The sequence below is a fragment of the Ctenocephalides felis genome, unplaced genomic scaffold (assembly GCF_003426905.1).
Source record: "Ctenocephalides felis isolate EL2017-DRISC unplaced genomic scaffold, ASM342690v1 CF-g0.4_SCAFFOLD_01170, whole genome shotgun sequence".
Lineage (NCBI taxonomy): Eukaryota > Metazoa > Arthropoda > Insecta > Siphonaptera > Pulicidae > Ctenocephalides > Ctenocephalides felis.
This window is the reverse complement of record NW_020537324.1, coordinates 81,481,934-81,507,259: the sequence shown is the minus strand read 5'-3', so window position 1 is coordinate 81,507,259 and position 25,326 is coordinate 81,481,934. Positions and strand designations below refer to the sequence as shown.

The 25,326-nt window shown below is 28.8% G+C and overlaps 2 protein-coding genes across 2 annotated transcripts in view; one reads left to right on the top strand and one right to left on the bottom strand.

The window, feature by feature from the left end:
* The first annotated feature begins 188 nt into the window (after positions 1–188).
* On the top strand, positions 189–21,680 carry LOC113367767 (putative fatty acyl-CoA reductase CG5065). Its single transcript, XM_026609347.1, has 24 exons — positions 189–292; positions 712–842; positions 927–1,081; positions 2,518–2,757; positions 3,877–3,986; positions 4,506–4,589; positions 5,876–5,984; positions 7,013–7,187; positions 8,607–8,677; positions 8,747–8,872; positions 9,178–9,306; positions 9,371–9,389; positions 9,433–9,442; positions 14,188–14,315; positions 14,389–14,543; positions 14,619–14,858; positions 14,920–15,029; positions 16,156–16,239; positions 16,304–16,412; positions 17,759–17,936; positions 18,838–18,908; positions 20,695–20,820; positions 20,888–21,016; positions 21,563–21,680. The coding sequence occupies exons 1-24, from the start codon at positions 232–234 to the stop codon at positions 21,678–21,680; spliced, it is 2,868 nt and encodes a 955-aa protein (XP_026465132.1). The 5' UTR covers positions 189–231.
* Positions 21,681–23,415: 1,735 nt separating this feature from the next.
* The window catches only part of LOC113367766 (conserved oligomeric Golgi complex subunit 1), a 52,775-nt gene continuing 50,864 nt past the window's right edge, over positions 23,416–25,326 (bottom strand). The window contains exon 10 of the mRNA XM_026609346.1: positions 23,416–23,559. Coding sequence (XP_026465131.1) covers positions 23,416–23,559 — 144 coding nt within the window. The remainder of the gene's footprint in view (positions 23,560–25,326) is intronic.

Genomic DNA, 25,326 nt, shown 5'->3' with positions numbered 1-25,326 from the left:
AACCTGGTTAACTAGAATAAATCATTATTTTTTTTAGTTTTTTTTATTTCCCTAGGCCCGTTCCCCGGCCACCTCTGTTTCTCTTCCGATCAAAGTTGTTTTTGTAGTATGAGTCGATTTCGAAACGTTTGCATTTTTTTATAAATTCTACGGAAAAGATCACAATCAGTTTAAAGTTTAAAGTTATCGAAAGCAGTGACCCCGTCCTTCCTTAAAACACCAAAAATAAAAATGAATTTAACAATACCGGAATTTTATAAGGACAAAGTTGTATTTATAACCGGAGGAAGCGGTAAGTTGAAAGGATTTATAATAAATTAAATATTATATTATTCGAATATTTTTAATAAATCAAATTTCTAGTAATTGATGTACCGTATACATATATTTATATAGATTTGTAAAAAAAAAACTTTGGAGTACTTTGTCCCGAAAATCGCAAATATGTTTTGACACCAGAAAAATTGCAATGATTTTTACATTTGTTTTTTATAATGAATACATTTTCTAATAATATTTATAAAAATGAAAGATCTAGTACAGAGATACGTCTTCAAGTGCGAATTGAAAAGAACATCATCCCTAAAAATATATTTTATACTCGACAGAAAACTTGAAAATGAAACGCATCTACTTGCAAAACGTCGGAAACAAGTGCCTTAATTTGTGATAATTACAATAATTGTTCTAATCACATTTTTATATTTTTAGGATTTTTGGGCAAAGCTCTGATAGAAAAACTTTTGAGATGCTGTCCAGATCTAAAGACAATGTACCTTTTAGTAAGGGAAAGAAAAGGCATGAAGCCCCAGGAAAGGGTCAAACAAATCCTGAACAACGGGGTAAAAATCTTAATTTCTAATCCCAATAAAAATAAAAAATCCTTCTAATAAATTAGAATAAACTTTGTATTATTTTTTTCGTAGATTTTCGATGTAATAAGACAAAACAACCCAGAAGCCTTGAACAAAGTGGTTGCAGTTTCAGGAGACGTGAGCGCCCTACAATTAGGCTTAAACGAAGACGATAAAAAATTAATTTTGACCTCTAATATAGTATATCATGTTGCTGCAAGTGTCAGGTAAATAGAAAAAAAACTAGTGGTGTATGGCATCGTGCCTTAAGGCAAATTGCTGGAACTTCCCGTACCGTAATGAAATATTCGAGAAATTTTAAACGTTTTCAAATATATGATTACAAATACTGTAACTTTCATTATGTTTACTATCTTGTATGTTATATCCGAGCAAATCAAATGTAAATCATTTGAAATCAAATTTATCTCCAGAACATTAACAACAATCGTCATTTCATTTCGAATTCAATTTCAAAAAAAAAAAATAGTTGCCTAATTTACACAAAATTGAAAAAGTGCTCCCGTATAGTCACAGCCTAAACGCACTTGCAAATAATTCTGCGCGACGTTTTCACTTATACTGTGCTTAGCTTGGCGGCATTTTCACATTTTTCAATAGTTTTCACAACATTGAAAAAGTGCTTCAGTACGTAAACCACTTAGGTAAACATTTGTACCAGAGTGGCGCTTAGACTGTGCTTAGCCTGAGTAATTTTTAGAATTTTTAATCCAAAATCACAAAAAAAATTTGAAAAAAAAAATTAGGATCATTTTTTTTTCCAAAAGCAATTATTTTGTTGAAACAAGCAGAAAGTTCTTTGAATCAATTAAATCGGACGCTTAGTTCTCTCAAAAACTGCAATTTTTTGCACATTTAGCTCTGTATCTTCGAAACCGCTGGGCCTACCTTTGCCAAAAACTAATAACCACTTCTCAATAAACATTTGTACCAGAGTGGCGCTTAGGCTGTGCTTAGCCTGGGTAATTTTTTGAATTTTTAATCTATAATTACAAAAATATTATTGGAAAAAAAAATTAGAAACAATTTTTTTTTTTCCAAAAGCAATTGTTTTGCTGAAACAATTGCAGAAAGCAGAAAATTCTTTGAATCATTTAAATCGGACGCTTAGTTCTTTCAAAAACTGTCATTTTTTAACATTTAGCTCTATATCTCCGAAACCGCTGGGCCTACCTTTGCCAAAAACTAGTAACCATTTTTCCCCGTCATTACGAACTGAATGTTTTTTGTATCATGCAAATCGGATGATCCGTTATCTCAAAAACTCGATTTCTATTTTCTGCACTCCTTGCTCCATATCTCCGCAACGGCTAGACCTGCCTTTGCCAAAAACTAATCAGCACATCTCCTTATCAATAGGAATCGAATGTTTTTAATCTATTCAAATCGGTTTATCCGTGCGACCGAAAACGTGGACGAACAAATGCGGACATACAAAACACACACACACACACACATTCATTTAGTTTCTGAGGTATGCCCCTTAAAAATGTTCAGAAACCTTCAAAACGTCGAGAAATGCAAAAATTTTCATTTTCGATTTTCGGCCCACTACTATGACTACCCTACGGGAAGTTAATAAAAAAAAAAATAATTCATTTATCATTTACACAAGTTCTCCAACTTTTGTAATTTTCCCCAGATTCGACGACCACATGAAAAAGGCGACCCTGATGAACACTCGAGGAACCAGGGAAATCCTAGAACTGATGCTCCTGATGCCAAATCTGGTGGTAGGTGTTCACGTATCTACCACATATTGCAACACCGACAAACCAGTCATCGAGGAAAAAATGTACAGGGACCACGGAGATTGGAGGGAAGCCATCAGGGTTGCGGAAGAGTTCGAAGATGATTATCAAGTGTCGTGTTTAACAGAAAAGTATGATTAAAATTCTTTATAAATTTTTAAGTAAAATTTCTAAGGGACTAAATCTGTCCAAATGCAACGGTAAAAGTGTTACGCTCGAATCGAGTGTCAATGATTCATCATTCGCTCTCGATGATATCATTTCTATACGGGTCGATTGTGATTGGTCGTCGCGTCGCATGAGTATGATTGCTTTGATTGTATGCGTATGCGTAGTATGTCCCCGTGTATAGTGAAAATAATAAAACAAATGGAAAACCTGTGCCGTCTAAGAAACATAAGATCATTTAAACAATTTGTAAGACACATACTCAAGCTACTCAAAGAATGAAACTGTATCGCTAGCAAAATAGTCAAAAAAAATACAAGCATTAAGGGGCACAACTAGTGTAACCGTCTAAAAAAGGTGATTTTTGGAAATTTATATTAAAAAAAATTTTAGGTACATATTTATACATGTTTTAAGAGTACATAGTAAAATTTTTGAAGAAAAAGATTAAATGTTTTTTAGATTATCGTCGATCTCCAAAAGGCCCTTCACTGCTGCAGTGATTCCGGCCTTCTACGTGGATAAAATTAAAAAAAAAAATCTCGTTGAACTAGATAAAATTGTCTGTAAAATGAACTACGATGAAGAAAAAAAATTAAAAATTGACAAAATGACGACGTTTTTTTAAAAAAAGTCGAATTTTACCCAAAATTTTGGTCGTTTTTGGACTGCCAAAATTCGATTTTTGATCCGATCAAAAAATCGATAGTTTATTTTACGTATAACTATATATAGAACATGTAAAAAGAATTCGATAGTGATCGGATCATTTGTTGTTGAATAATCGCTGCAGCAAATTCGGAAAATGCTGTTTCGAGAAAAACGCGTTTAAAGATAAAATGATTCCTATACTATGTACTATATATAAACTCTTTAAATGACTGTGACTCAAAAACTATTTAAGATATCGATTTAAAATTTTGGTATGTTATTTTTAAAGGTATAAACTATAGAAGTATGGAAAAATTCAAAATTCGATTTTTTTTTAAATTTCACACTAGTTGTACCCCTTAATAAATATACGTTAATTTTAATTACATTTTAATTACATAATGTGCAAATAACGTATGTATTGGTTTTAGATGTCTTGGTGGTTTGAAGAATACTTATGTCTACACAAAACATTTGGCAGAAAACGTTGTGGAAGACTACAGTGATAGACTGCCTTTGGTTTTGTTCAGACCTGGTGTAGGTAAGAAAAATACTTTGATAAAAATATAAAACCTTTAGGGACCGATAACACACAAATGTTATGGCAAGGCCATGTTACATAATGAATCATACAGAGTACTGTCAAAATTTCATGAGTTTGCTGTGCATTCAGGCGTTTTACACATAAACTGCAACGTCACTCGTATGTTATGAGTCTGAGTCAAAAAGACCCTGTTAACTACCATCGTTTTTTCGACATTTGTGCGGTTTCTAAGTTAAGTTTTCTAACTGATAACCTGAGAAAAACGCCTGACTGCACAGCAACTACACGCCTTATGTCAATATTTAGTGTGGAAAGTTTTTCATAATAATCATTTGTCTGTTATGCGGCTGAATCGGTCTTAGTTAATATAAAATTATATAAGTGGCATTATGAAACTAGGTATAAAGTTAACTATTCGATAACTTTTCATATGACTAGAATATTGTAAGATTTTTAAGAAGCCAACAATATTATGTGCATTAAAATATTAAAATTAATTTTAATATTTATTTCTAGTTGTTTCGACTTGGAAGGAACCAATCGAAGGATGGAATGATAATTTAAATGGACCTATGGCTTTATATGTCGGAGTAGGAAAAGGTATGAGCTATATATAAAAAAAAACTAGTGGTCTATGGCATCGTGCCTTAAGGCAAATTACTAGAACTTCCCGCACCGTAACTAAATGTTCGAGGAATATTAAATGTTTTCAAATAGATTATTATAAATACTGTAACATTGTCTAATATTTATAAGAATTGTATAAACTGAATCACATAGTTGAAATTATTTATTTAAAGTATATAAGTGAGGTTTAGAACTTTGGCCAGAATGAAAATTGAAATCTGAATTATTTTTGATTAAAAAAATTGAAATATTTTTTTTCCAAAAGCAATTGTTTAGTCAACACAAGCAGAAAGTTTGAATCATTGAAATCGGATGCTTTTTTCTCTTAAAAACCGCCATTTTTTGTACATTGAGCTCCGAAATGACAAAACCTGCCTTTGCCAAAAACTAATCACAATTTTGCTCATCATTACAAATACAATGTTCTTTGAATCATTCAAATCGGATGCTCCGTACTCTCTAGTAAATATCCAGTCAGAATTTACTAACAATAAGGATCCATTCAGGATCTAATAAGAATCAAATACGACAGTGATTAGAATGTAATAAAAATGTAATGAGAAATTCATAAGAATCTAGTGGAAATCTAATTCCAGATCAAAATCTAGATCAATATCAAGAAGCAGGGTTACATTTCACTAGAATCTAGTAAGCACCCACATAGATTCATATTAAAGTCGTATTAGGTTTAATTTCGATTCTTATTAGTAAGAATCTAATTGGATTCTTGAGAGAATCTGCTAAGTATCCTGTATAAACTATATAAGAACTTCAATTTTCAATTTTCAAAATCAATTCAGGATTTTTTGGGAAAACTTGGACAAAAGCACTCAGGGAGCGTCCATTAATCACATGAGTTTTTTAGTTGAAGGGAGAGGGAAGTTGATAAAAAAAATCGATACGTCGTGAGGGAGGGAGGAGTCTAGTAAGATAACACATGCTTTTACTTTTCACCTAAAAAATAAAAAAATTCACGTATTCTTCGTAAATTCCAAAAATTTTACGTAGCTGAAAATACGCGTGATGTTTGGTGGGGGATGGGGGGCTAATTTTGAATATCACGACGTATCACCAAGGGTCCAAAATTCTCTAAAAAATAACTTGATTAATGAACCTCTCCTTTCTACGGATTCCAAAGAAACGGCTTGGCAGATCGTCGCGCAAACATAATCAAGGCTGTTTTACGAAATCGAGTCTTAACTTATATAATTTTATCAAACTTTGAAGAGTTTTAAGTATTATACCTGTAATATTTTTAGGAATCCTGAGGACTATATACAGTAAATGGGATTCGTATATGGACTACATGCCCGTGGACATGGTCACCAAAGCCTTGGTCATCAGTAGTTGGATAAAAGTAGCCAAACCGTAAGTAATAAAGGCAAGGCAATAGTAGTATATTACAACAAATAACATATATCGAACAAAGAACTATCTGACTACTTTTACTAGAATTCCCAGGCGGAATCATCATTGCAAAAATGTAATTTTTTTGCTGTTTTTCAAAAATTTATCACCAGATCCTTTTTACCCCACAGGCTGGGTAAAATGGGACAAGGGAGCAAGCAGGACTTGAAACTTATTTTTAATTTTGAAGGGATTTTACAAAATAATAGCTACATTATTCAACCACAATATAAATTTCATGGGTGCATTTTTTACACTGCCAACACTGTATATAACCTTGATCTGGTATTTAGTCAGAAAGAATCACCAGCAAAGTTAGAATAACTAATTATTCAAATCATCTCTGGTAAAATTGCATTTTTTATCTTAATTTACTTTTATATCCACTAGTTTTTATAGTTTACACCTTTGCCAAGATAAATGTTCAGTTGGTCCTTTTTACCCCACCCAGGTGTAAGCTTTTATACAAGTTATATAAAATAAACTGTTGAATCTAGCTTAAAATTAACAACAAATCTTATAAAACAATAAAATTACGTATACTTAAAAATTATATTGAAGTCTTGTAAACTAAACAACAGTGCTCACGACCAAAAAAACCAACACAAGAAAATACTTTTGTTATGGATTTTCAAACTTAGCCGTTTATCTCGTGATAGCGACATCGTAAGAATCCAAGTAATGGCTGGTGACACATCTTTTATCCTCTACTTTCAAATATTGTTCTTAAAAAAACCCTAACATTACTTGTTTTTAACCAAAAAAATCGAAAATGAATTTTTAGCATATCTTTATGTTTTAAAGGTTTCTCAACACTTTGGCATACCTTAGAAAACATGGAAGTGTGTGCGGATACAAATTTTCGTCGACGATTTCGTGAACTTTTTGCCCTCTACTTTAAAATAGTATTGATCAAACCTATCAGGCTTGACTTGTTTTTGAGATAATGATGGTAATTTTTTTTAAAAGTGACTGTATTTTTTATATAGTGTTCCGAACGAATTGCTACCAGTTTACAATTGTTCAGTTTCTGGAAAGGCAGACTATAACCAGGTGGACATGTGCAATGTAGGTTTTGATGTCTTTTCCAAAAGGCCCTTAAATGATTGTGTAATGCACCCTGTAGCTGATATTGTCTCCAACGAGTTCGAATTCAGGATAAAGGTAAAAACTAGTTGTAAGTGGCATTTTGCCTTAAGGCAAGTCGTACATTCCCCGATTGAGATTTATTAACTTCCCGTAGAGCAAGTTATAGTAATCGCAAAAAAAATCGAAAATGAAATTTTTTATATATCTTTACATTTTAAAGGTTTCTAAACATTTTGGAATACCTTAGAAAAAATGGATGTGTGTGTGTGTGTATGTGTGTGTTCGGATACAAACTTTCGTGGACGATTTCGGGAACTCGGATGAAGCGATTTAAATAATTCAAAGAACATGTGATTCGTATTGATAAGAAAACGTACTGATTAGTTTTTGGCAAAGGCAGGTCTAGCCGTTCCGAAGATACGGGGCAAAAAGTGTCAAAAATGGCAACTCGGTTTTTAAGAGAACGGAGCGTCCAATTTGAATAACTCAAAAAACATTTTACTTGTATTACAAAATGAAGAACTGATCAAATTTTCATGAAGGCAGGTCTTACGGTTTCGGAGATCTAGTAAAAAAAGTAAAAAAAAAATGCCATCTGGCGGTCAAAAATGATCATTAGACATATGCACATCAAATTATCAGATATTATATAGAGTTTTTAACAATAAGTATAAATTTACATTCCTATGGGTTCCGTACCAATCCTCATCCGTTAGACGGCGACGCGGCGCTTACGCGATTCGATATTTTGTCTATATGCAGTTAAAGCAGTACGATTGCTTTGACAAAAAGTTCAGAATTTCTTAAATATTTCAAAATAAATTTTTCTTCAAAAAGTCTTTTTTTTCAAAAAAAGTAAGTTTTTGTCAAAAATTTATAGTTTCTCAAAAATCTAATTTTTTCAGAGTAAATTTTTATCAAAAATGTTAATTTTTTTAAAAAAAAAAAATAACTTTTGGTACGAGAAGTTCCAGCAATTTGCCTTTAGTTTAGTTTTATTAGTTACGGTTTATCAATAAATAAATAAACAAATCAATAAATATAAATTGTAAATGACTATACGAACAAAATTAACGAATAAATTAAAATTTATTTTATTTATATTTAATATATAACATTTTTCATAAATTTTAGTCAGGGGGTAAATATTTTTTAGTTCTCGAGTCAATCTTTCACTCCAACATTCCTAGAGAATTATTCTAAGCTGAATTTAAATTTTAATTTTAGTTATTAGAAAAAAAAATCTAAAATTTTGCACACTTAAAACGCATTACATTACGTTCAAGGTGCTTGAAAGAACGTCAGTGAATTTTGAAAATGTTCAATATTTAAACGAAAGCCAAAATTGTATCCAAACATACATACATTCTACACACACATTCAATTTTTGTATGCAAAAACTAACAGAAGATCTGAAAATGTTTATACAAAAATATTCATCTGCAATTAAAAAAAAAAAAATAATAATAAATAATTATTATTTTTTTATTTCAGTTTATATTATTCAATTTCCTGCCCGCCTTCTTTTTGGACACCTTGTTGAAGTTAACAGGAAGGAAACCGATGTAAGAAATAACACGAATAATTAATGAATATAAGATAATATAATATTTTATCTAATTATTTTTCAACAGATTGTTAAGAGTGATGAGAAAAGTCTACATGGCATTGATGGCTGTTGCTTATTTCTCGATTGAAAAATGGGTCTTCAAAGCTGACAGAATGTGGGCCCTGAATGAAAAATTACATGAATCAGACAAGTGAGTAAAATTTTTGAAAATTTAAAAACATATATAAATATAATTTTCAATGCTATCCATATTTTTTTCAATATACTCAATAATGATGGAAGACTCAACAAAATAACTTCGTTGAAAAATTTCAATCCCAAAAGGCCATTCATTAAACAATTAGTAATAATCATAAATTCCTGTTACAGTTTTTCCAAATGTATCTGCCAATTATTACAAAAATATTACAGAGCAGGAGGGTAGAATCTGCCCTTAATTACATATCATTTTATGTTACATTATAGTTTAATTTCAAATTTAAACTTATTTTTCAGAAAATACTTTTCGTACAACTTCGATGACTTTGACATGGAAGATTATGTCATGAAGGCTTTGATAGGTCTTAATAAATATGTTATGAAAGAACCCGAAGACATACCGAAGGCCATTAAACAATATAGAAGGTAATAAAAATTATATATATATATATATATATATAAATATTAATTTTAATATTATTCTTTTCAGAAATGAATTGGTGTACCACGTATGTTCCTACATAGTTTATGGAATTTTAATATATTTCATAGCAACAAATAGGTGAGTATCTTTTAAATAAATAATTATTGTAAAACTTTTATACGTTTATCTCGATTGATAGATTGATTATATTTTATTTAATTTATTTAAATAATTAGTATATTCGTTTCATTTTCAGTTACGTAAGTTCTGCCTTCAAAACAGTTTTGAGTACCATTTCTACAACTGTTAAATAGATACTAAGGCTGTGATTAATTATTAATTATCATTAATTATATATTATATTAAATATGTTCATGATTAATAATTTATTTATTAAAATATATTTATATTTAGTATTTATATATCAATTGCATTTTATATTTAGTGATGTAGATATTTAATTTACCTAAGTTTTAGATTATGAATTTAATGTTCATTATAAGTTGTATTATATTATAATAAAAAAATGATATTTATTATTGCTAATATTTAAGTATTTTATTTATTTAGTATATGAAACTATTTTCGATATTCAAAAAAAATATAGAAAATTAAAAAGAAAAATAATTTTGAAATATTTTTTTTCTCAAAAGCAAGCGTTTTGTCCACACAATTTGAATCATTTCAATCGGATGCTTAGTTCTCGCAAAAACAGTCATTTTTTCTACATTTAGCTCTGTATCTCCGAAACCTGAGTTTGCCAAAAACTAATCACCACTTCTCCCAATCAATATAAATCGAATGTTTTTTTAATCATTCAAAACGGATCCTCCGTTCTCTCAAAAACTCGATACATATTTTCTGCACTCTTTGCTTCGTATCTCCGTAACAGCTGGATCTGCCTTTGCCAAAAACTAATCAGCACATCTCCCTATCAATAGGATTGGAATGTTTTTTGAATCATTAAAATCGGTTGATCCGAGCGTCCGAAATCGTCGACTAAAACTTGTATTCACACATACACACATAAATCCATTTTTTTAAAGTATGCCAAATTGTTCAGAAACTATTGAAACGTGAAGATATGCAAAAAAATTAATTTCGATTTTTTGGACGATTGCAATAAATTTCCTTATAATTGAAAGTTGATAATTAAAATCAGATCGTTTGGAATTTAGTCATCAATTACAATTAATAATTCCTTTACTTTTTCAAAAAAAAAGGTTTTTATTTTTTAAAATTCTTTTTGATCTATTTTATTAATTATAAGAACAACTTTTTGTTAACAAATTTGGTTAGATTTTTTTATTTTTTAAAAATCTAATTTGTAAATAATATTTTGTTTTAGTTTTTAATTTAAACAATATTTTCTAAAGTTTAATTTTTTGTTTTAAATTTAAAAAAAACTATCAAATATAAAACTACGCACTCAGTTTATAAAACGTTTTGCTATGATTGCAATTGATGTTATATTGGTAAAAGCTTTCAATATATTTAAAAAAAAAATGAACAAACATTTTTATAATTTAAAAAATCCAGCACTCTTTAAATTAAATGACTAACTTGGAACTTTTAATATAAATCCTAGCATCTAATAATTCTATCATTCTAAAAAAAAACTAAAAAGAATTTAGAAGACTTGCTGAATCTTGTTTTATTAAACTAAATTATTTAAGAGTATTTAAGTATAGCTCTTCTAATATAATTTTCATAAATAATCAAAATTTAAATAACATAGAATCTGACTGTCAATTTTTATGCCAAAAAGGCTGTAATTGTCATACAAGGTATTTTCAAGAATTTTACCGACACACATCTAGTGCCGAAACGTATAAATACATAAAGAATAATGCATTGCCTATTTTGATAAAATATAATGTGTATAATAGCAGTTTATATTCAAAAAATTATATTGAACAAAATATACAAATACTAAATATCTAAAATAACGTAATTAATTTCATGTTGTGCCTTAATATTCTTCAGTAAAATTGTGTTGATATATTATATTATTATTGTATATTAAAACGTGTTGAAAAAAGTATTTATCAAAAATTTTCAATCATCTAATTGTGTTGCCACATCACTCCCCATACAGGAATTTAGATGAATTTTCATAAATTAGCTGAATGAAGACATACATCGAGTGTCGAAACGTAAAAATAAATTAAAAAAAATCTAATTAATGAGCTTTAAATTAATACAAATATGTATATATATATATATATATATATATATTAGGGTGGTCCTTAATATGGACATTTTCGAATTTCCTTGCACCCGAGGGCTCAAATGGTTCCAAATTGATAAAAAACAATTCTCTGAAAGTTTCAGCTCTTAATATTTTCTCTTTTAGATAGAGCGCAATTCAGTCAAAGTTTTGTATGGAAATAGCATGGAAAAATATTCAAAAATTTTAAAAATGTTTTTTAGATGTAATTTAGCGAACAAATAAATGAATAAAACTCATTCATTTGTCGCTAAATTATACCTAAAACATTTTTTTTTAATTTTCAAATTTTTTTCCATGCTCTTTCCATACGAAGTTTGATTGAATTGCGCTCTATCTAAACGTTAATATTAAGAGCTAAAACTTTCAGAGAATTGTTTTTTATCAATTTGGAATCATTTGAGCCCCTGGGAGCAAGGAAATTCGAAAATGACCATTTTAAGGACCACCACCCTAATATATATATATATATATATATATATATATATATATATCCCGTTCTATTTTCTCCTCAAACAATGTATCTTTCGACGAGTGCATTACCCTCGCGTCGTGTCCTGACCTTCTGACCCCGACGGATTGTCTGTCTGTTCGTTTTCGAATAACGTTTTTTTCGTGAATTTACTTTAAATTATTTATAAGTTCTAATAGTTTTAAACAAAATGTCATCGGGTATGAGTAGACGTCTCAGTCGGAAATATATTTTCCAACAATACGTTTGTCATTGTAATAATAAATAATAATAATAATAATGGTTTTGCCGCCGAGCATCCGGAGTTTTTTAAGGACAAGAAGATTTTTATAACTGGTGGCAGCGGTGAGATAATAGATATTATATATATATATATATATATATATATATATATATATATATATACATATACAATGCTAATTTTATGCTTTCTAGACGTTTCAAGTTATTCTGAATCGAATGAGACTAAATATAACAAAAGTACTCTTTGTGAACCGATTTAACAAATTTAAAAAGCATTCGGTTAAACTCAATAAGGAGCTTCCTCGATTAGATTTGAGAAAAGTGCAAAAAAAGTGTCCAAAGTTTTGCAATAAATCCTGAACCAACTTTAACATTTTTAAAAATTCATTTGATAAATTTGGTATTTGTGCTGATTGAATTTTTTTACAATTATTTTACGATTTTAACTTGAATCTACTTAAAATCTAAGTATATTCTAAATAGATGCTAACTAGATTCTAACCAGGATCTAACTTAAATTTTTACTAGATTTCTCAGAACATAACTAGACTCTTATAAGGCTTCTAGTGGAATCCCATTACATTTTTACCACAATTATTTTAGATTCGGACTGGTTTATTATAAACCAGATTTTATAAATTTTTTATTTGATTCTTATAAAGTTTCGACCAGATTCTTAGTAGACATTCACTAAAATCTGCTTAGATTTTATAATCGTATTAGATTTTCCTACAATTCCTACCGAAAAAATATTGAATTAATATTAGATTCCCTTCTTACATGTGCACTATTTTTTCATAAGATTTTTAGCAATAAAATCTAAAGTTCGTGCGACTTTTTTAAAATTCCTATTACATTCTTATGAGTTTTTGCCAGAATCTGGTTGGTTTTTACCAGAGTTTTATTAGATATTTATGACATTTAAAATTATATAACATATCAAGAATTAATTATATTATAAATATTATATTATAAAGATATAAAAACTGATTGTGTATGGCATCGTGCTTTACGGCAAATTGCTGGAACTTCCCGTACAGTAATGAAATATTCGAGGAATATTAAATGTTTTCAATCAGATTATTATAAATAACTACTGTAACATTGTCAAATATTTATAAAAATTACAGAAACTGAATTACAAAATAAAATTATTTATTTATTTCAGAATTAAAATTAAAACCTATATAAATGATTTTCTATATACAAAAAAAATTAATATTGAATTTTTTTTTCGAAAGCAATTGTTTTGTCAACACAAGCAGAAAGATTTTTGAATCATTCAAATCGGATGCTTAGTTCTCTCAAAAACTGTCAATTTTACACATTTAGCTCCGTATCTCCGAAACGGCTAAACCTGCCTTTGCCAAAAACTAATCACCACTTTTCCCCAATGAATGTTTTTTGAATCATTCAAATCGGGTGCTCCGTTCTCTCAAAAACTCGATTTCTATTTTCTGCACTCTTTGCTCCGTATTTCCGTAACGACTGGACCTGCCTTTGCCAAAAACTAATCAGCACGTCTCCTTATCAATACGAATCGAATGCTTTTAGACTTATTCAAATCGGTTGATCGGTGTTCCCGACACACACGCACATACAGATTCATTTTTTCTTAAGTATACAAAAATGTTCAGAAACCACTGAAACGTGAAAATATGCAAAAACTTGCATTTTTGATTTTTGGTCCATTACTATAACTTACCCTACAGGAAGTTAATAATAATTTCATGCACAACTCAGTACAAAAATCAGTATAAATATCTTCATAAATACCTTTTGATCTCATATATGTCCTAAATTTTCACCTATCCATTTTACTACCATTTTTTTTATTTTCCTGCTCCCAATTTCTGAAGACTTTCAGCCAAATTTTCAATCCTGAACCTAAAAATCAGGTACATATTATTATTATTATTATTATTATTTCATTTTCAGGTTTTATAGGAAAAGCAATCGTGGAAATTCTTTTACGATTATGCGATGTCCAAATTATTTACCTTTTGCTGCGTTCAAAAAAGGGCGTTGCCATACAAGACAGACTCAACGGAATTTTGGACAATCCGGTAAATATATACATATGAATGTATGTATTATACCTAGCTAATTATTGCAAATTTTTATTATATTTATTTCAAGTTGTTCGATATCGTGAAAAAAACCAAACCAGAATCTTTGAAAAAAGTGGTGGCAGTACCTGGTGACGTAACAAGTCTCCAACTCGGTTTGAGCGATGAGGATAAAAAATTGGTGTTGGCGTCCAATATTGTTTTTCATGTTGCTGCAAGCGTCAGGTAAATATAAAAAAAATTAATCCAAAAACAATTTATCATTTTGACGAGTTCTCCAACTTTTGTAATTTTCTCCAGATTCGACGACCACATAAAAAAGGCGACCCTGATGAACACTCGAGGAACCAGAGAAATCCTAGAACTGATGCTCCTGATGCCAAATCTGGTGGTTGGTGTTCACGTATCTACCACATATTGCAACACCGATAAAACAGTCATCGAGGAAAAAATGTACAGAGACCACGGAGATTGGAGGGAAGCCATCAGGGTTGCAGAAGAGTTCGAAGATGATTATAACTTGGCTTGTTTGACTGAAAAGTATGAAATAATTACAAATTATTTAATGCAATATTTTTACCAAATGATTTTTTACCTGCAGGTGTCTGGGAGGTCTCAGAAATACCTATGTGTACTCCAAACATTTGGCAGAAAATGCTGTAGAAGACTACAGTCACAAGTTACCATTAGTACTATTCAGACCAGGAGTAGGTAAGTACTAGGGTTTATACAAAAACCGACATTTCAGAAAACCGGTTTTCGAATTTTAATTTTGCTAAAAAACCGGTTTTCGAATTTTATACAGAAAATAAATTTTCACTCGAATATTCTGTAATTTATCCGCAAATTTAGTGTGATTTAGAGCAGTATTTGACTGAATTTATTTATTGTTCAATTTTATAGATAGTAAACAAAATTATTTTAATTTTAATTGGTAGAACTAAAAAATAATAGTTTATCTTGATTAAATAACTTTGAAAATAATTATTCGTTATTCATGCATCATTTTCACATATAAGAATGAAAATATTTTTATGATAGTGAAAGGAAAGTTTTCGAATAAATAAAAATAATACATTTTTAAATAAAAAACATAAAATTAAAAAAAGATAAAAAAATATTAGATACGTGTTGATACATACTTGTTAATATCAATTTTAGTTTTAAAAACAATTAAGCTAAACTCGGGTATTGTCTGTTTCGAGCAATATTAATTAATTAATTTAAACATTCTAATTCTTTTTTGTTTAATCAACTATGATTTAAAAAAACTGAGAACGTCTATCAAATTGCTACTTAGACGTGTCCTTTGTTTACTCACAAAATTTTCTGAAATAGTAAGTACTCTCATACTTGCGACTAAATTATGCTTAATTGTTTTTAAAGCCTTATATAATAATTCTAAGTTTTTTTTTTCCTTTAATTTGTGGCTTTTAGGGTATGAAACTCTTTTTTTTAAGTTTAAGTAGAGGAAGTTACTTCTTCAAGAAGAAGTCACACTGATTTAAATTAATATATACACTGGTATAAAAATCTAAATTAATATATACAAAACCTTTCTGGGAACCATTGCAGACTGATAAGATATTAAAGGTTATTGAACCGACATGATTTCAAGAATCAAAACGCTTTCATCTATCTTTTATATTTGGCTTTATTTGTCATTTTCTATTTATACAGTGAAAACCGGCTTTTTCACTAAAAAAACGGTTTTCGAATTCCATAATTTTCGCCAAAAAACCGGTTTTTAAAACCGGTTTTTGAAAACCGACAAACCCTAGTAAGTACATAAATATTTTTTCACTTATCAATTTTTAACATAAATCTATTTCCCAAGTGATTTCTACATGGAAAGATCCAATTCCTGGTTGGCACGATAATTTCTATGGTCCGATTGGATTCGGAATTGCAGTTGGCAAAGGTAGGAGATTAATAGAAAAGTTTATATTTCTTCAGGAATTTAATCATTTATTATTACGTAATAGGGATTATGAGGACTACATACACCGGTACGACTCTTTTGCAAGACTATATGCCTTTGGATATTGTCGTGAAGGCTTTGATTATCGCTACTTGGCAAAAAATAGTAGATCAGTAAGTTAATAAATATTTTTAACAATTAACAATTATTTTTGCTATCTTGTTATATCTGAGCAAATCAAATGTTACCGTATGTTATACCGTATTTGTAATGATATATTTGAAAACCTATTGAAAGTTTCTCGAATATTTCATTACGGTACGAGAAGTTCAGCAATATGCCTTAAGACACAATGTCATACACCACTAGTTATGAGATTTGTATTAGCTTCTTGCCAAAACCGTATTATTTCTGACTAAATTCTTATTAGATCCGCATAAGTTTCCTATAAGATTCTTACTAAATCCTCGCTTATAAAATTTTCGTTTTAGATTCTTATAAAATTCGTTTTAGATTTTAACTAGATCATCACCAGATTTTTTTTCAGAATTTTTTTGGTACAGAAAGAACTGATCAATTTCTGATTAGTTTTTTTACGATTAAATCTACGTAGATTCTTAAGTAGGTTCAAAATTTAAAATAAAATCTTAGATTCTAAATAAGGTTATAATTATAATGAGATTCCCATTAGATTAATTTTCACCAGAACCATATTAAATTCTGACTGAATTCTTAATAGATCTGCACGAGTTTTCTATAAGATTCTTACCAATTCCGCATTAACATTTTTACTAGAATCTTAAGGGATTTCACCAGAATCTTTTATTCTAATCTGACTGGTTTCTTATTTATTTTTTACCAGATTCTTATCAGAATCCTTTGGAAAGAACTGATCTATTCTAAATATTCTAAATTGAATCTGACTAGATTTTAAGTAAATGCTAACTAGATTCTGAACAGAATATACATTGAATCTAGCTAAACTATTATGTGATTGAATTGAATTGAATAGTTGAATCAACCAGATTATTATAAAATTTCTAGTAGATTCTCTATTAAATACTGACTGAATTCTTATGCCAGCTCCTTATACGACTTATACAAAATCTTAGATAAGATTCACACTAAATTTTTAATGGATTCTCTGATTCTGAAGCACTAATCCTATTAGACCACAATCTTGCCTTGAACTTGAATTTTTAGATTCTCATAACTGCATCAACTATTAGTCTGTACTAGTTCCACATAAAATTCATACCAAATTTTCTCAAGGTTCATACTATTTTCTCGTGAAATTTCTACCAGATTCTTAGTGAATTCTTACCAAAATCTAATTAGGTTCGTACCAGATTCAAACTGAATTCTTGCTAGATTTTGATTTAATTCCCAAGAAACCAATGACAAATAATAATTAAAAAAAATCTTGGTCAACAAATCGTTGGTCTGGATAGAATCCTTTGGTCCGGAGAAAACTGATTATATTTTTGCCTTGTCTATAAAGAGTTTATTTCTCTTTTAGGAGTCCTGGCGTTCCAAGACTTCCAGTGTACAATTGTTCAGTTCTGGGCAAATTAGAAACATCTCACAATCAATGGCGAGATGTTGGTTTAAAAATAATAAAAGACCAACCCTTCAGTGATGTCCTTTGGTATCCTGCCATGAACACATGCACCAATGAGTTTACCTTCAGAATACACGTATGTATGGAAACAATAATAATAGTCACAAAGATATATTACTAACATTGATGTCTACAGTTCACAATTAAAAAAATATCCAAATTGATAAATAAAATTTTTTGTAATAAAAGAAAGATTCTTAGAATGTTGGAGTTGTATTTTTGAAATACTTTTGGCAAAAAGTAAAGATTAACTTCTAAATCTTTGCCTTTTATTTGATGTATGCCCTTGAAGAACTTACTCATATTTCTCAACATCAAAACCAACTTCTTTAACACACACACATATATATATATATATATATATATATATATATATATATATATTAAGTGAAGTAACAATATCAAAATATAAATTTTGTCCTTATGGTGGTCCTTAATATGGACATTTTTAAATTTCTTTGCTCCCAAGGGTTCAAATGCTTCCAAATTAATGGACAAAAATATCTAAAAATTTTAGCTCTTAATATTAACATTTAGATAGTCCGCAATTGAATTAAAAGTTTAGTATATTTATTATTAACATTAACTATTGCGCCATCTGTGATGGCATTTGTGAATTCAAATATTATGACACTTATAAAACACTTAACCTTTAATTAAATCCATATGGACTCTTTAACGAAATATCTATTCATCATGGCATCAAGATTAATTCTGCATCAAAATATTTATTAAATTGGTGATATTGACTCTCAAATTATCAGCCATCAAAATTACACAAGTCTCATATCACAGATTGCGCAAGAATTTACTTAATAATAAATATACGAAACTTTCAATTGAATTGCGGACTATCTAAACGTTAATATTAAGAGCTAAAACTTTCAGAGAATTTTCTTTCATCAATTTTGAAACCTTTGAGCCTTTGGGAGCAAAAAAATTCGATCGCATTAATATATAAATTAATTTTTTTCCAGTATTTCTTCAAACACGTAATCCCCGGAGCATTGCTGGATTGCGCTTTAAAAATCACAGGACGCAAACCAATGTAAGTTTACAATATATAAACATACATGAATATATACATTAAGGTGGTCCTTAATATGGACATTTTCGAATTTCCTTGCTTCCAAGGGCTCAAATGGTTCCAAATTGATAAAAAACAATTCTCAGAAAGTTTTAGCTCTTAATATTGTCTTTTAGATAGAGCGCAATTCAATCAAAGTTTTGTATGGAAATAGCATGAAAAAAATTTCAAAAATTTTGCAGAGCGTCGAATTTTCAATTAAAAATGACACGAATTTTCACTTTAAATTCATTTGTCGCTAAGTTGTACTTAAAAAATTATTTTTTAATTTTTAAAATTTATTTCATGCTATTTCCATACGAAGTTTGATTGAATTGCGCTCTATCTAAAAGATAATATTGAGAGCGAAAACTTTCAGAGAATTGTTTTTTACCAATTTGGAACCATTCGGGCCCTTGGGAGCAAGGAAATTCGAAAATGTCCATATTAGGGACCACCCCAATATACATATATATATATGATAAAATTGTTTCTTGGGCATCCATCCAGTAATTAAAAAACAGTTTTATTGATAAATGTTTTTATTTAGAGAAACATACGTTTCGGGTCTTCATTTGACCCATCTTCAGTGCATACAAATAAATTTTAACAAATAACACAAAAAACACACAAAATTGCACGAAAAAATAAATATGAAATTAAAAATTGATAAGACGTCGAGTTATGAAATTTTTTTTAAAAAAATTGTAAAATCAAAATAAATAATATATTTTATTATAAAAAAGCTTATTCCAAACGAACATGTTGTCAGTTTGGAGACCGTGTTACGTGTAACACGTATTTTTTCGTGCAATTTTGTGTTTTTTGTGTTATTTTTTAAAATTTATTTGTATGCACTGAAGATGGGTCAAATCAAGACCCGAAACGTATGTTTCTCTAAATAAAACATTTATCAATAAAACTGTTTTTTAATTACTGGATGGATGCCCAAGAAACAATTTTATCATATATATATATGTATATTGGGGTGGTCCCTAATATGGACATTTCGAATTTCCTTGCTCCCAAGGGAAGCAAGTTTCGATTAAACTGTTTTTTAATTATTGGATGGATGCCCAAGAAACAATTTTATCATATTATTTCACCATCTGAAGAAAAACCTCTCGCTTTATATATATATATATATATATATATATATATATATATATATATATATATATATATATATATATATATAAAAACAATATAAAAAAAATATATAATTACAGAAGAAAAAAAAATAAGTAGAACAATGTATATCAAAAGTATATATGAAAAACAAACATAAATAAACATAAATAATTATTTTTTCTTTACAATTTTGTGTTGTTTCTTTGTGTTATTTTTTAAGAAAAAATTTTTAAAATTTATTTGTATGGTGAGTTTCTTTGCATTAGCTTATTTTATGTTTGTTTTTCATATATACTTTTGATATACATTGTTCTACTTATTTTTTTTTTCTGTAATTATATATTTTTTTTATATTGTTTTAATTTGTAACCCTGTTATATTTATTTGTAGCACTGAAGATGGGTCAAATCTAGACCCGAAACGTATGTTTCTCTAAATAAAAACATTTTTCGATAAAACTGTTTTTAATTACTGGATGGATGCCCAAGAAACAATTTTATCATATTATTTCACCATCTGAAGAAAAACCTCTCGCTTTATATATATAAATATATATATATATATATATATATATATATATATATATTACATCCTCAATTTGTAGGTCAATTAACACAATTGAACTTACATATTGTAGGTTCGTTAAATTGTTCAAAAAACTCTTCATCGGTATGATGACCATCGCATACTTTCTGACCAGACCTTGGGACTTCAAAAGTGACAACATGTGGTCATTGACTGATAAACTAAACCCTGAAGACAAGTAATAATAGAATAAAATGATAAATAAAATATAATTGATATAATTTTGTTTTTTTTTAACCGTTTAGAGACAAATTTGCTTATTCCTTTGATGGTTTCTCAATCGATAGTTATATGAGACAAGCTCTAACAGGATCCAAGTTGTATTTGCTGAAGGAACCGATTAATTTTGAAAAGGACATGAAACGACACAAAAGGTACGTAAAATAAATTTATATTATCAACTAGCAAACCCGACGAACTCCGTTTCGCCACCAGATGGTTTCGTGAGAAAGATGAAGAAATTTTTTGTTTGTTTTATATTTGAAAAGGAAAAATTAGATTTTATTACACAACAGTAATTAATTTATTTCGATTACAAAAATGAAGTGTTTTTTAGTTGAACTTCTCTAAGTAAATGAAAGTGAATCCGCAAATTATGCGTTTCATTGAAGTGCTCTTTGGTGAACCACATTTTTTGTTTTCTGGTCTGACATTAACACAAACAAAGCGGATGGTTTTCCAACTCGTGAACAGGCAACGTATAACTGCCCATGTGAAAAACAATGATTTTCTAAATGGCACGATGCCATGTACCACTAATTTTCTTAGCTATAAACCTTGCGGAGCCCGAGACCTTTCCAACGAATGCAAAATTGTCGAAATCGGTTCGTGCGTTCTGGAGTTATATCGTCAGGAAGGAAATCCCGACTTATTTTTATATATATGTAGATAATATAAATATTTATTTATATTTATTTCAGATTGGCTGTGATTTATTATAGTCTTTTGTACACAACGTATGGTGCAATTTTATACTACTTTTTGACCAGCAAGTGGTTCAATGGAGCTGTTAATAATTTTTCAGCAAGAGTATCTTAATTAGATGTATGATATAAGAATATTTTAGCATTAAGAATATATTTATTAGTTAAGTAATATTAAACGCAAAAAAAAACGAAAATTATTTTTCGTTTCAAAGGTTTCTGAACATTTTGGCATACCTTAGAAAAAATGAATGTGTGTGTGCGGATACAAGTTTGATTTGATACAAACAATTTGAATAATTCAAAAAACATTCGTTTCGTAGTGATAAGGAGACGTGCTGATTAGTTGTTGCCAAAGGCAGGTCTACCCGTTTTGGAGGAACGAGGCAAAAAGTACCAAAAACGGTAATTCAGTTTTTGAGACAACGGAGCGTCCAATTTGAGTATTTCGAAAAACATTTTATTTGTATTGACTGGTTAATTTTTGAAAAAGCAGGTCAAGCGGTTTCGGAGATTTAGTAAAAAAAGTAAAATAATGGCAAATTCGAAAAACATTTTGCTTGTCATTAATTTAAAGTTTTTCGAAAATTTGAATTTTTTTTAAATTTTAATTTTTTTTTGAAAACTTTGAATTTGTTTTTAAATTTCCAAAATCACGAAATTTTTTGTCAAAGCATTTTTTGCACGTCTTTTACACACTTCCAAAATAAATTTGAATTTTGAAAAATTTCACAAAATATCAAAATAAAAAAAAAACGATTTCTTCCAAAAATTTGGGAATATTTTAAAATTTCCAAAGAGAATCGAATATTTTCAAAAATTTCCAAATTCTCAAGAAATGAAAAAAAAAGTTTTTTCCACAAATGTCAAAAAATTAATTAAACAATTTTAAAAAAAATCAAAAGACACGTCCAGCCGTTTCGGAGGAATGGAGCGCAAAGGGTATAAAAATGGCGAAGCAGTTTTTGAGAGAACGGATCAACCGATTAGATTAATTCAAAAAACCTTTTGTTTATGTAGACGGTGTGCTAAAAATGCTTTAACAAAAAATATCACAATTTTAAAAATTAAAAAAAAAAAACAAAATTTGTAAAAAAATTAAAGTTTAAAAAAATTCAAATTTTCGAAATTTTTACACATTTTCAAAATAAAGTTGAATTTTGAATAATTTCAAAAAATACCGAAATTAAAAAAATCGATTTTTTACAAAATTTTAGAATATTTTGAAATTTAAAAAAAATAGAATATTTTTAAAAAGTTCTAAATTTCCAAAGAAAACGATTTTTTTCCAAAAATTCAAAACAAAATTAAAAATTCGGAAAAAACGTCAAAATTCTCAAAAAATCAAGTTAAAAAAAATGTACAAATTTCTTATAAACACACACATAAATTTACAGTAAGTTTATATATTAAATAATATATTTCGAATTGAAATAATCATTTATTATTTTTATTCCTCGAGTGTTTAATTACGGTACTGGAAGTTCCAGCAATTTGCCTTAAGACACCACTAGTTTAATTTAATTTCTTATTCATTTATTTATTTATTTATTTATTTAGTAAGAATTTAATTATAAGCAAACTGCAATAAGTAACCTTCAGACTTTTGTATAATTTTTAAAGAAAATCCTATTACGCGATTTTCGTTGTTTCAAGTCTGAAATCCGAATAAGATATTCATTTAATATTATATTAAAATATATTATTTATATTAAAATTATTATCATAGAATGTTATTTACAATAATGCTTTAACATTCAACACTTTCGCAATAAGTCTTTATATAATTGTAATATTAAACCTAATAAAATATTATATACAAAAATATTTATATACTTATGTTTATATCATTAACCAGTTCGAAACCAATCCTGTCCCATTGCTCCAAAAAATGCAGCAGCTCCTGATAAAGCTGTTGAGGGTTTTTGCTGAATGTCTTTTGTATCGGTGGTGGTTGTCGATGGAAAGTTGGAACAACCAGGAAAATCCTGAACCTGAAATAGAATAAGACAGTTGTTATTTGTTAACTTCGAAGGAAGAAAAAAAAATTTGTGAAAATATGTGTTAGATACTAGCATCTGGAGAAAATATGTATCTGACAATTTCAAAGTGCTCAGCAGGACGCACCGTTTGTACAACAACCTTGTAATTTGGATGTAAAATTCTTCAAAGTATCTATTATGAGCACAAATACTGAAATTAATAGGTTTTCTAACAAAATTTTGAATCAAAAAAGATTTTATCTATATGTGTTACAGCCTAGCAATTGTAGAAAGTATGTATGCAACAATTTCAAAAAGCTCTACAGGACGCACCGTTTGTACTACAATCTTGTAATTTAGACATGATATTCTATGAAGTGTCTATTATAATAGACAATACTAAAATTCATAGGTTTTTTAACAAAATTTTGATTTAAAACATATTTTATTTATAGATGCTAGAGACTTGCAATTGAAGAATGTATGTATGCAACAATTTCAAGGAGCTCTACAAGACGCACTGTAATTGGGACATATTATTCTTAAAAGTGTCTACTATGAGTACAAATACTAAAATTGATAGGTTCTCTAACAAAATTTTGAATCCAAAAAGATTTTAACTATGTGCATTAGAGACTAGCATTTGGAGAAAGTGTGTATGCGACAATTTCAAAGAGCTCTACAGGACGCACCGTTTGTGCTACAACCTTGCAATTCAGATATATTATTCTTCAAAGTGTCTGTCATAAGATCAAATACTAAAATTGATAGGTTCTCTAACAAAATTTTGATTTAAAAAAGATTTTATTTATAAATTCAGAGACTTGCAATTGTAGAAAGTATGTATGTGACAATTTCAAAGAGCTCTACAGGACGCACCGTTGGTACTACAACCTTGTAATTTGGACATATTATTCCTCAAAGTGTCTATTATGAGATTAAATATTAAAATTGATAGGTTTGCTAACAAAATTTTGATTTAAAACAGATTTTATCTATAGGTTCTAAAGACTAACAACAAGAAGAAGTAGGTATGCGACAATTTCAAAAAACTCTACAGGACGCACCGTTTGTACTATAACCTTGTAATTCGAGCATATTATTCTTAAAAGTGTCTTTTATAAGATAAAATATTAAAATTATCAGGTTTTCTAACAAAATTTTGAACTAAAACAGATTTTATTTATAGATGCTAGAGACTAGCATTTGGAGAAAGTATGTATGCGAGAGTTTCAAAGAACTCTGCAGGACGCACCGTTTGTACTACAACCTTATAATTGGGACATATTATTCTTCAAAGTGTCTATTATAAGATCAAATACTAAAATTATCAGGTTTTCTAACAATATTTTGAATCAAAAAAGATTTTATCTATAGGTGTCAGAGACTAGCAATTGTAGAAAATTTGTATGTGATAAATTCAAAGAGCTCTACAGGACGCACCGTTTGTAACACAACCTTGTAATTTAGACACAATATTCCTTAAAGTATCTATTATGAGATGAAATACTAGAATTGATAGGTTTTCTAACAATATTTTGAACTAAAACAGATTTTATTTATATATGCTAGAGACTAGCATTTGGAGAATGTACGAGTATGTATGCGACAATTTCAAAGAGCTCTACAGAACGCACCGTTTGTACAACAACATTGTAATTTGGATATAAAATTCTTTAAAGTGTCTATTATGAGCACAAATACTAAAATTAATAGGTTTCCTAACAAAATTTTGAATCAAAAAAGATTTTATCTATATGTGTTAGAGCCTAGCAATTG

Bases quoted from the DNA above. Each gene is read 5' to 3' on its own strand.
- LOC113367767 (XM_026609347.1), top strand. From the start codon at position 232: ATGAATTTAACAATACCGGAATTTTATAAGGACAAAGTTGTATTTATA. The intron at 4,590-5,875 runs GTATGAGCTATA...TAATATTTTTAG, and splicing joins ATATGTCGGAGTAGGAAAAG to GAATCCTGAGGACTATATAC. The intron at 16,240-16,303 runs GTAGGAGATTAA...ATTACGTAATAG, and splicing joins CGGAATTGCAGTTGGCAAAG to GGATTATGAGGACTACATAC.